Source organism: Anser cygnoides, chromosome 1, assembly GCF_040182565.1.
Source record: "Anser cygnoides isolate HZ-2024a breed goose chromosome 1, Taihu_goose_T2T_genome, whole genome shotgun sequence".
In the NCBI taxonomy this organism is placed as follows: domain Eukaryota; kingdom Metazoa; phylum Chordata; class Aves; order Anseriformes; family Anatidae; genus Anser; species Anser cygnoides.
Genome location: NC_089873.1, coordinates 209092448 through 209104890, shown reverse-complemented (window position 1 = coordinate 209104890; position 12443 = coordinate 209092448). Strand labels below are relative to the sequence as shown.

Here is a 12443-nt window from a genome sequence, read left to right as displayed (position 1 = left end):
GGTGGATAGTCGGCTGAATATGAGCCAGCAGTGTGCTCAGGTGGCCAAGAAGGCCAACAGCATCCTGGCTTGTATAAGAAGCAGTGTGGCCAGCAGGTCTAGGGAAGTGATTGTCCCCCTGTACTCGGCTCTGGTGAGGCCGCACCTCGAGTACTGTGTTCAGTTTTGGGCCCCTCGCTACAGGAAGGACATGGACGTGCTCGAGCGAGTCCAGAGAAGGGCGACCAAGCTTGTGAGGGGTCTGGAGAACAAGTCTTACGAGGAGCGGCTGAGGGAGCTGGGCTTGTTCAGCCTGGAGAAGAGGAGGCTCAGGGGCGACCTCATCGCTCTCTACAGTTACCTGAAAGGAGGCTGTAGAGAGGTGGGGGTTGGTCTATTCTCCCACGTGCCTAGTGACAGGACGAGGGGGAATGGGCTAAAGTTGCGACAGGGGAGTTTTAGGTTGGATGTTAGGAAGTACTTCTTTACCGAAAGGGTTATTAAGCATTGGAACGGGCTGCCCAGGGAGGTGGTGGAGTCACCATCCCTGGAGGTCTTTAAAAGACGTTTAGATGTAGAACTTAGGGATATGGTTTAGTGGAGTACTTAGTGTTAGGTCGGAGGTTGGACTCGATGATCTTGAGGTCTCTTCCAACCTAGAGAAATCTGTGAATCTGTGAATCTGTGGGAGGCTGTGCTTAGTGGTCTAGTATTCCTTCCCAGTGATCCCTTACACAGCCTGAGACCACGTAGGCAGCAGGTGAATTACGTGGGGACATTTTCATCTCAGCTCCAAAGCATGCACCACTGCTGAATGTAGCTTACCAGACTGATCAAAAAACTCCCGCTCCTGTTTAGAGGGGTTGGCAGCCCATGGAGACAGACCAAGTCCTGTGAGATGTCTTCACCCTGGTGGGTTTGTTCTACTGGGCAATATTCTTTCATTGTTGCTGCCCATCTCCCTCACCACCCATTGCCATCACCCCTTCTCTTGTGGTTAGAAGCTTTTTTTTTTTTTTTTTTTTTTTATTTCAGTAGAAAAGGTGCTTGGGTAGGGTCCAAAAGGGACTTTTCTGAGCCCTAGGAAAGGAAAAATGACTACCTTTGGACACAGCGGGAGACAGATACTCTGTAAAACTGTGAATAGCCACTTGGTGTAAGAGTTCTTTATTCTGGTGTTGTGAACAGCCTTCCAGGTGAAGCACTGGTTACACACAGTCCATTTTATCCCTGTAACCTCTCCACCTTTCCTTTTGCTTTTCCTTTGCCACCAGGCCACCACCCAAGCACACCCTGAGCAGGGTCATGATCACCAAGAGCCGTGGGAAGGACAAGTTGTGGTGTTACACCCGTGAGCCCATCAAACAGCCGTTGCTGAAGAAGATCCTGGGGAGCGAGGAGCTGTCCCAAGAAGCCTGCATGGCCTTCATTGATATCCTTCCACTTCCTGGGGCACCCCTTGGGCAACAGGGCTGACAGGCAAAGGGCTGAGCAGCTTCTTCAGAGACCCAACTAAAGCCCATAGAAAGGTTTCTGGTCCCTCTTAAGGGCTTTGGGACCATGTCATGGACTTGGAGATGGATCTGATCCCGAAATCTGTATTTGAGCATCCTTGAGAGCTGATGGGTGTCTTCTCCATAAGCAAGGTCCAGGGAGTAAGTTACTGAGTCTTGCAGGTACACATCGCTTAGCGGTTAACTCAACAGCTCTGTTTTGGCTTGCTTCAACTCTCCAGGATGCATCTGCTGTAGAAGGGAGTAGACCTAATCATTATGGATACAAACTAGTCCTCATGGCCTCAGGGACAGGGCTTGATGCCTGAGTATCACTTTCCTGGCAGAATAAAGACAGCATGGGAGAAAGAAGCTGAGTACAAATATAAATCTAACCTGTGGAAGTCGCCTTTGTGTTTTGGTAGGGTTTTGCTCTAGGATACAGACTTTAGTTCGAACAGTTCTGTTGGTATAAACCCGGTACTGATGCTACAGCACAGTTACTGCTGCTACAGTTTTCCTCCTAGCAGCAAATAACAGCAGTAGTAGGAACTAAAAGGACTGGTAAAAATTGAGAACATCTGCAATTTTATCATTCTCCTTTCCATGTTAAACACATTTATTCAGAATACTGTGACCTGTTGTCATGCAGAATAGGTACAATATGGTGAAGTGGTGAAGGTCATCATTTGGTTTATGTTACCACAGCTCCAGTGCTGTCTGCAGAGCTCTGCCTCATGACACCAGCTGAAAATCTGGTCTTTTATAGTGGTATCACTATGTGTGATCAGGTAACACAGTAGTCACAGAACTTCCCTAGGCCTACATCCCAACCACAAAGTGGTTCTTTCTGACCTGAGATGATGCATGAAAAAGAGAGAGAGCTCGCTGGACATCTCCTAAAGAAATTTAAAGCCTTACCACTGTGCCCCCTCCACCAAATTGCAGCCACTTCTGTAGTCAAATGTGGGATGTCTTTTATCACATCATCAACAGAAGGGCTTCTCCAGACCTCCCGCTTAGCTGATCCTTGACTCCTGCCTCCCACCAGTGCTGAAGTACATGGGTGACTACCCATCCAAAAGGACCCGCTCAGTCAATGAGCTGACAGACCAAATATTTGAAGGTGCCTTGAAAGCTGAGCCTCTGAAGGATGAAATCTACTGCCAGACCCTGAAGCAGCTTACGGACAACCACATCAAGTAAGAGTCGTTGGTTTTGCTTGGCCCAAAGACACTAGCCTCTGTTGGGCAAAGGAGATCTGGAGCCTAAGCATGTCTCCTCCCCTCTAGCTGAGAACCACCCACCCATGCCAAAGCACAGAGCAGTGTCCACGCCATAACTTTTTTCCTCCTGGATCTTTCCTCATTTAGGTACAGTGAAGAGAAAGGCTGGGAGCTGCTGTGGTTGTGTACAGGCCTTTTCCCTCCAAGTAACATCCTCCTGCCCCATGTCCAGAGGTTTCTGCAGTCCCGAAAACATCACCCGTTGGCAGCAGACTGCATCCAAAGACTCCAGAAAGCCCTAAGGTACAGCACCAAAAGACCTCCTAGTCCTGACCATGTCACAGCATCCAAATATGCATTAGAAATTACAAGTAGGAGATGTTTTGGTAGTAGTTGGAGGGACACTGGAAGCTCACAGCCTTTCTCTGCATTCAGCCAAACTGAACTAAAAGGACTTTGGGTGGAGGATGTTGCTGATGCTATGGCACTTGCCTCTCCCTGTTTTGCAGGAATGGATCCAGAAAGTACCCTCCCCATCTCGTAGAAGTGGAAGCCATTCAACACAAAACCACCCAGATTTTCCACAAGGTTTACTTTCCTGATGACACCGATGAGGTAAATGGGATAGAAGGAAACTTCATTTTTGTCAGGATGGATGTCAATTTTCTTATTAAAATCCCAGAAAAGGCTACTGTTGTTTCTGATTCAGAAAAAATTCAGCCTTCCCAGAAGAGTCTGAAACAGCAGCATCAGAAAGATCCATCCTTATCTACCTTGGTGAGGCAGGATAGAAGACTGGAGCTCAGGGGTCTGATTTCCTGCAATTCACCTTCTCCAGACATGGGTGCTGAGTCAGTCTTCACTGCAAATTTTGACTCCAGGAAGAGAGAAACAGGATGTGTTCATCTCCATCCACGCCCTCAGTGGTTCACAGGCCTTGGCCATCAGTTATTTGCAGCCTCAACTGACAGATTCAGTCCACCAAACCATACCCAGCTGGGTACCAGTCCCAGGGACTGGGCTGGGAGCTGGCAAGAAGGAAACTAAAATTATTCCCCATTCTGACCTGAGATGATGCAGAAATCATAACATCTGCACTCAGGAACCTTTCATTAATCATCTTAGACATTAATAAGGCATGTAGATAAATTGAGGCTGGAGCAGATAGGCATGTCCTTGCAGGTACTGCTCTCTCATGCTACTGATTAGTCTCCCAGTGAGGTTTGCCTGCTCCTCTCTTTCATCATGACCTTGGGCACAACTAAATTCTTGTATTTCCAAGGGAGTTTATGTGAAAAGCAGTGCACACCCACGAAGGGAAAAGGGTATTCTTCTCCAGTAGCTGTGTGTGTGCCCATGTTTTTCTGTAACGGGGTTTTACAGATCTCCTGGGACTTCTTATCACTCTGAGTATTTTTTCTATGTGACTAGTAATAAGCTGCTTTATACACACGCATCTGTGTGAGAGCCAGTAGAAGGAGGCAGAGGGGACTTCGGCACGTGTCTGTGGTCCCTTTGACCATGGCAGTCACCCAGGTGGGCTGGCCAAGTAGTGTCCCTGTGGTACAACATGCATTTGCACTGAGGGGCATTGACAGTGAGCTCCAGGCCATTCTCTCATGGTATGTGGAACGTGGGTTCTGGTGGTTCAGGCAAACGTGGCCATGCATGGGACTGGCAGAAGTTTAAGTTCCCAATAAGTTCCCAATAAGAAGTTCATGGCTGAACTTCTGCAAATTTCCTTTTCACATGTCCAGAGCCACAATCCATAAAATCACCGCTTTTGTTGGTGGTGGGCACTTACATCTTTTCACATATCTGAGCCTAGACCACCTCGAAGAGAGCATGAAGCAGAAATTAATCTTGAGGTAGCAGTGGTGATGATCTTCCTTTCTTTGTAGGCATTTGAGGTGGAGTCCAGCACAAAAGCCAAGGATTTCTGCCAGAACATCTCCAACAGGCTGCTCCTAAAATCTTCTGAAGGCTTCAGCCTCTTCGTCAAAATCTCTGACAAGGTGAGTGACCCACACAGAGGCTGGGGTAATGCCAAAACACTCGGTGCTTCACAGCAATCATCCCAAAGGGCTTAAAACACAAACAGGCAAAGGTCTCCTGTGTTGAGAGCAGGTGGCTTTAATGCCCGATGATAGCACTGTGGCAGCCTGCTGTGTCCTGCTGACTGAGTGATGCAGCCAGTGCCACCCTATGTGCAGGATCTCACACTAATTGTGGCCCACCGAATCCCTGTGTGATCCAGAGTGAGGCAAGAGTCACTCTTTTTTTGCCTTTGTTGTCATTTTTGTCATTTTTTGCCCAAAGAGGTCACTGCATTGCGAATTAATTGAATGTTAAAGAGCACATGGGGACTGCCAGATGGAGCCAGCCTGGTCCCCTCTGGGTAGCTGTTCCTGTGATGCTGCATTGATCTGGGGCAAAGGAGATAGGGTCCATCAGGAGAAAGAGGTAGAAAACCCATGTTGCTGAGACGGTGTCCTGGTTTTGGCTGGCTTATAAGGATTAAGAAAAATGTGCAAGCTTAGAGCTGCCTTGGGCAACTGGAAGAAATCTACAGAGATAGTCATCAGGAAGGGAAATTAATTGCTCCAGGGAAACAGGAAGGTGCAATAAGAATTAATGGGTGGAATTAGAGCGAGTTGTTGGCAATGGCTTTCTGGCATCAGCAGTTTGTAGCAGAGAAGTCTAATTGAGACAAAGCAGTGAGCAAAAACTGCAGGAGATGGGGCAACAGCCAGCCCTGCCTGTGGCCTCTCGCTGCTTCCTCAGCCTTTGTAACCATGTGCTGTGCCCCCAGGTCATCAGTGTGCCCGAGGGCGATTTCTTCTTTGACTTTGTGAGACACCTGACGGACTGGATAAAGAAAGCAAGACCAGCGAAAGATGGTAACAGTGACTTTTCTCCCTTTGGGGTCACGCACAGCCCTCCTTGAGCCCTCCAGCCCTTTTAAAGATGGGCCACGCTGCTGTGGTTGTGCTGCCCGTGCCAGCCCTGGGGGCAAAACCTGACAGATGACCTGGCTGGTGCTCTCAGCATTGCTCTCAGATCTGCTCCCTGCTTCCTTCGCACAGGTATAGTGCCTTCCCTCACCTACCAAGTGTTCTTCATGAAAAAGCTGTGGACCAACACAACGCCTGGAAAGGATTCGATGGCAGATTCGATCTTCCACTATTACCAGGTGCTCTGGGAACCTGAGATAGCAGCAGAGACTTTGGGAGGAATTAGGGTGGAAAGACTGTGTATGTGCAGATGCCTGAAGTTTTACTTTTAACAGAACAAAGTCCTGCCTTCAACAGAGAGCTATGAAGAACAGTTGGGTTGTATGGCAAGGACCAGGCTTCATGCACTGTAAGGCAACCAACTCAGCTGAGATTTGGGCCAGATCTTCTTGGGAAAGTAGCAAGAAGTGGGACACAGTAGCACTCAGCCTTAGCAGGGAGTACAAATTCACAAGCATTCTGAAGGTTTTCAGCTCCTTCATTCTTGGGCGTGAGCTGTGATGGTCCCAGCAGCCAGTCAAGAAGCCGCAGCTCTTCGTCTGGGAAGAAAGAGACACGTGCATGTCCCAAAGCTTTCTCATACACTTATGCAAATACACAGATGTTCCCTGTGTTCTTGCCTGGATAAAGCAATTATCCTAATATGATCATAGCCTCTGATGCTTTGATAGTTACCTGACACATTTTCAAGCATCTTTTCGTAATGGGGGAATAGATTGAAAAAAAAATGAAAAGGAAAAATAAAGGGAGGAAAAAAAACCCATTCAATTCCAATTGTCCATTACAAGGGTTGGATTTTCAGCAATGAGGGAGGGAGAACAAGACTGTAGGTTCACACATCTGATACCTACCACAGGGACCACCCTGTAACACGAGAACGTTTCAGGCCAGAGAGGATCTTTAGACATCAAGTGTGGTCTCAGCTGAGCAGCTGCCTGTCCACCACACTTGGTACAACAACTATGAGTGTTCCTAAGGCAGAGCCTCATATCCAGGAGCTGGAGACCTCCAAAAATGTGATTTAGCACCAGAGGGTGAAGGTCTGAGGTCACCCCCTCTATTTCTGAATGGCTTTCTTCCACATACAGGAGTTACCAAAGTACCTGCGCGGCTACCACAAGTGTACACGGGAAGAGGTCCTGCAGTTGGCAGCTCTCATCTACCGGGTGAAGTTTGAGGATGACAAATCCTATTTCCCCAGCATCCCCAAGCTTCTGAAGGAGCTGGTGCCTCAGGACCTCGTCCGGCAGCTCTCTCCAGATGACTGGAAGCGGGTAAAACAGCAGCTTTAGTCATAGGTCAGGCTTGGTGGGGGGAAACCCAGCATCTCGTGTGACTTGTCTGATGTTCAACACTGAAGTCAGGTTGCCAGAAGGAGTGACCCATGGTCCCTCTTGAGCCTTAAAAGGGCCACAATCTCTCCAACAGCACCAAGAGAAGGAATTGTACATGTGTTCAGACACACACACACGTTGTGGGCTTTGTGCTGCACGTTGCTGTGACTGTAGTGGTGGATGCAGTGCTGTATGGACACATCTAGGGGATGGTCTCATGTAAAGCTTTGTTGTTGAAGGCAGACTGCTGAGCAGAAAGGCAATTCTCCCTGCTTTACACAAGGAGAGCTGTGGCACAGGTACGGACAAGTCTAGGCCATAAAGTAATGTAGATGTCTCACTGCCAAGAAACAATCTTGTAAGTCCTTTCTGTTTGCTGGGACTTGAACTTGGCCATGTGTCTAACCAGCAAATTATTGGCTTCTCTGTGTCGAAGTCCCCTCAGTCCCTTCTGCTCCCAAAATTGAAAGATCAAAATTTATAATCCCTATAATGGAGTCATCAGTACAGCTTCTAAGAAAGGACCTACTTTAGTTCCAGGCTCTGCTCAGTGACCCACCAACACTTCTGTGAAGTGTTCATTGGAGCAGAGACTAGAATAGATGTCTCCACCTGGAAAACTTCTCCAGCTACTTTCTTGGCCCAATTAATATTTACTCATCCCAAGAAACTTGCCATCTGAGAACAGCTAATAGGCAGGAAGAACTGATCACAGGTTCACCATATGCTGTGGTTTGTTAATGAATCTCAGCGAAAGCCCAGTTACCGTGAAGCAATTATGGTTTCTGGTAGGATAGTCCGTCTTTGTAGCATGATGCTTCTTTCCCTGCAAAAATCTTTGGTCCAAGGCAATGCAAACCCTCCAGCTCTGCTGTCCTCTCTGTTGCAGTCCATCGTGGCATACTACAATAAGCACGCAGGCAAAACAAGAGAAGAAGCCAAGCTTGCCTTCCTAAAGATTATCTTCAAGTGGCCTACATTTGGATCAGCGTTCTTTGAAGTGAAGGTACCTGCCCTGCCTGGGGGTTCCCTGGCAGCTTTGAGACAGTATCAGAAGTCCCGTATCATGGAGGGGTTCCAGGTATGCAGGGTTGTCCCAGTGCCTGGACTGGAACAACCCTGATAAGACAGGGAAAGGATGTAAGTCTCTCCATCAGTAAGGGGCTGAGATACTCATTTATGGCTGCCCTGTCTCTTTACAATACTGGGGCATTGTAGAGCATCAACGTATCTCAGTCCTCTTCAGGTCTATCCTCGCAGCTGTACTGCCGAGGAGGCAAGAGCCATTCTCAGTTTTGTGAAGGCAAAAGGGAACGTGTAATTTTCACACACGTGCACACACTGTGAACCCAATCCAGATCACCCATCATGGCACCAGGTTCCCATCACAGGCAGGGGAGGCCAGTAGTGATGAAGTCCAAGAACTCTGGGCACCTTATTGCAACCCCCCATACTCAGGGACCATACATTAGGCATGGTGTGGAAACATGACGCTGAAACCGTTCATGATATCTTTGAACTTAGGCACCTTAATTTCTGTCATGTTCATTAGATGGCATAGTGGATCTGAATAATATCCAGTGATTTTTCCACCCAGAGTGATTTAGCTGCCAAATGTAAATGCAAATGCAGGCAGAAGATACTGGGTGAGGAAATAGGAAAGGGCCTGATTTAGCACGACACTTCCCCTAACCAGTTCATCTCATTTCCAACAGCAAACTACAGAGCCAAATTATCCAGAAATCCTTCTAATTGCCATCAATAAGCATGGAGTGAGCCTCATTGATCCCAAAACCAAGGTAAGCAAGACTGAGGTCTTCACCAGGTGCTCCTGAGCCAACTCCCCAACCCCTTACAGGGTTAATCCCAAAGGCTGTGCTATTCCACCAGCCACATGGACCTTCCAGTAGAGCAGTCCTCCACGAGAATGGAGGATCCGCAGTCTTGCACTTCACTGCTGTTCCTGTGAGGCCAGGGTATATTCTCATTTCAGCAGACATCCTTGGTCTGCTTGAAGGAAAGTTAAAGGTTGAGGCTCTCGTGTTGAGTGTGAGTCTTGTGTTCCCACCAGGATATTCTCATCACTCACCCCTTCACCAAGATCTCCAACTGGAGCAGTGGCAACACCTACTTCCATATAACTATCGGCAACCTGGTGAGGGGAAGCAAGCTGCTCTGCGAGACATCCCTGGTAAGGAGTGTTAAAGATTGATGGGCACAGTTAGAAAAAAAAAATCCTGACTTTGGCAGGCCAAAATAAACTGCTTCCCATAAGCCATGTCTCAGGGATTCTCTGGACTGTAAGTGGTCTCATAGAAGACCCATCAATGTGTGTTTTTCTTTTTTTCTTTTTATATTTTTTCCCCTTGATTTCAGCACTGTCTGGTTGCTATCTCCAGAACAGCTTTTCCTAGGGATGATTTAGATATTAAGTATGGGGAGATGTTAAGTGTGTAATGCCTCACCTCCTATGCATCCATGGAGAGCTTTATGGCAGCACAGAGTTCATCCAAGACTTCCCTGCCACTGCCCCCAGGGCAGTAGCACTGGACAAGCCTGTAGTAAGCAAACAAGCAGCACTCACACCATGGCTCTGCCCAAGCAACTGGGGCTCTCATTAGGTCCATCTTCCAAGTTACAGGCAAGCCTGAGGTTCTTGGGGCATTGCCAACCCAGGAACATGGGACACTGCTCCATGTCACTGGAGTGAAAAACGTATCAAAGCAGATGTGGGCTCAGGGGGTGTCCTTTTACCAAGATCCTTTGCCCAGCTTGTACCTACTAACAGCCACAAGGAAAAAAAAAAAGAAAACAAAACACTTCTGCTTAGTCTATCTTAAACTCAAAGCATGTAGGATAAAAAGTCCTGTCCTGTTATTAATTTGGGGCGTTCACATTATTTTTGGCCATTTGAAAAATCCACTCCCCTTCCAAAGCTCCACACATCCTTAGCCTCAGCAGCCTCCTGGGAGAGACTTGCGCTGTAAATTATGTTTGATCCTTGTGTCAGGGCCATATCACTCAAGGAGAACTGTGGAAAAAGGAAGAAGGAAAAAGAAAATAAAAAAAAAAGAAAGGAAAAATATACCTGGAAACATACATATAAGTTAACGACTTGTAGCAAGTGTGTTCAAGAGGCATGAGCCAGAGACCAAGCTGTGCTATAAAGGCAGGTAACATCTTCTCTCTCCTCACCAGGGCTACAAGATGGATGATCTTTTGACCTCGTACATCAGCCAGATGCTAACAGCCATGAGCAAACAGAGGAGTGCAAAGGGTAGCAAGTGAACTGCAAGAAGCCACTGGCAGGTGGCCATGGGGCTAATTCGCCAGCTGAGGGCTGTGGGGTACCCATGCAGCTGGGGGAGAACCTTTGCCTCCCAGATGTGGAAGATGAGCCGAACGCCGTCAGGGAGTTCGCTGGACTCTGACCTCGAAGGCTCCAATCCCACCTCCCCTTCGAGCGAGGATGACTATCTCTGACCCCCCGTCCTCCTTCCCCACCCTGCACCCCGACTCCACCTTAAACCTCAAAGATTTCCAGGGGACACCACCGCTCTCAGGCAGTGACTGAGCAAAGAAACTCCGGCAGGACGTTTGCCTGAACCCAACAGCTGGCATCAAAAAGGCTCTGGGAAGAGGATTTGTGTGTGTGTGCGTGTGCGTGTGGCTTGGTTTGGTTTGTGTTTTTATTTTAAGTAAAGAGAGAGCTATCGAGATGCTAACGGCTTTTGGTGAGCTTATGGGCATTTCAGGTTTGAAGAGGAGTAGCAGAGCCCCAGTCCATGCTGGAAAGGTGTCTGATGAACACTGCGGGGCTTGTTTTTTGACATCACAGAAGAATACACCGTGTTCTTAAGGACAGGAAGAAAAAGCAGGCTGGGAGGAGCACATTTTAACCAGGAATCAGAACAAACAAACCACTGATCGAACAGGCTAGAGTACTGAAGTGCTGTCCGTGCAATGCTGGAAATATTTAAAGAACAAATTTTAAAGTTCTGTTTCTTCTTCTATTTATTTTTTAAAATATTAAAAAGAAAAAAAAATATCCCGCAATTTGCGCTGGTATCTGGACGATGACTCAGGGCTGAGGGCGACCTGCAGGACAATTCCTCGCCCTAGGATCCCCCTGGCACCGTGACAGCCAGTGACTGGGGCACATCTTCCCCAACCTAAGGGCTCAGCTGGAAGTGAAGCTCAGAAGATGTCATCTCCTTTTGCCCCCCTTGTGTCCAGACAAATTAACCCTGGGAGGATCTTTACTGCAAGCTTCAACGTGGACGTAGGGATTTCGAAGTTCCTGCTCTTGGAAGATTGTGGCCAAGCCCATGTGCAGAAAGGGCTCTGATCTAAACACGGACTTGGCCATCACAGCTGGAAAAAACTTAATGATTTTGTTGTGCTTTTGTGTGTGTTGCTGTATAAAAGGGCTCTCTGCCAGTCCCGGTTGGAGCCTGAAGCACTCTCAGAGAGCACAGGCCCATGATTTCAGAGGGTTTTTCTCCATCTTTGGTTGGCCCTGCCGATCTGCTGGCTGGTTGTCCCATTGTCCACCCAGCACCACGCAGTGTGGAGCAGCTCCTTTGGACCAGAGCTGGGACCTGCCGGCAGAGAGGAGGCTAAAGGCATGTCGCGTCTGGGGGGAGGTAGGGGAAGGAGCATGGGGTGCCTTTCCAAAATCCAGGCTTCAGAGGAGCACGTTCCTGGGCAGGTGGCATCAGGAGGGGTGAGAAGTGTCTGCTGAGAGCTGATGTTGGTGTCACTAACCAGTTAAGCTCAAGTAACCCTTGCTGGGCTTACTGGGCTCAGTCTCCCAGCGCTGTGGCACCAGGAGCACTACCTGCCAGGCCACCAGGAGCACGGCATCTGACGGGGATACAGCAGTGGCTTTGGACCTCGGTCTCTCCACCAAAGCAAACAAAATGCTGCTTGGAGACGTCCACCAGCCAGCCAGGGCTGCTAGGAGATCCCCCTTACCACCACGACGAGCCTCCAGCCACCCCTGCCGCCCACAACACGCTCAGTAGACGATGCAGCCTAGCAATGTTCTCCAGTGCTGGTCTGGGCCAGCTTTCCCCCACCGCCACCCTCGTCCCTTCGTTCACAGCTCTGTTGGCCTCCCGTGCACCCCACCATTTAGGGGGTGCTGGGACTCTTGTGTGCGTGTGCCTGTGTGTCATATGTATTAGCATCTGCTGGCCTCTTTGTATTCACACCGAGCAATGTAACACGAAAAAAAACGTATGTCCAAGTGAAATATTCTCATTAAAAGGCATAAAGTGGCTTGCGGGAGGCTGTCCTGCACTGTGCGGTCGTGGTGGTGGCTCCACGGGTGGGATCAGGGCCCCCAGGTCCTCAGCAGGGAGAGGACTTCTGGTGGAACGGGGCTCCTGGTGA

At 48.6% G+C, this 12443-nt stretch overlaps 1 protein-coding gene across 2 annotated transcripts; it reads left to right on the top strand.

Moving 5' to 3' along the window:
- Positions 1–374: 374 nt before the first annotated feature.
- On the top strand, positions 375–12329 carry LOC136789654 (unconventional myosin-VIIa-like). Of its 2 annotated transcripts, none has more exons than XM_066989994.1 (13): positions 375–1135; positions 1254–1411; positions 2521–2674; positions 2846–3001; positions 3208–3313; positions 4600–4713; positions 5511–5598; positions 5785–5891; positions 6801–6986; positions 7936–8052; positions 8762–8845; positions 9118–9237; positions 10245–12329. In XM_066989994.1, exons 1-13 carry the CDS (start codon positions 1074–1076, stop codon positions 10332–10334), a joined length of 1542 nt encoding a protein of 513 aa, XP_066846095.1. In that variant the 5' UTR covers positions 375–1073; the 3' UTR covers positions 10335–12329. The 2 variants fall into 2 exon arrangements, with proteins under 2 accessions (XP_066846095.1, XP_066846096.1); XM_066989995.1 differs by having other exon boundaries at positions 376–891.
- Positions 12330–12443: the final 114 nt, after the last annotated feature.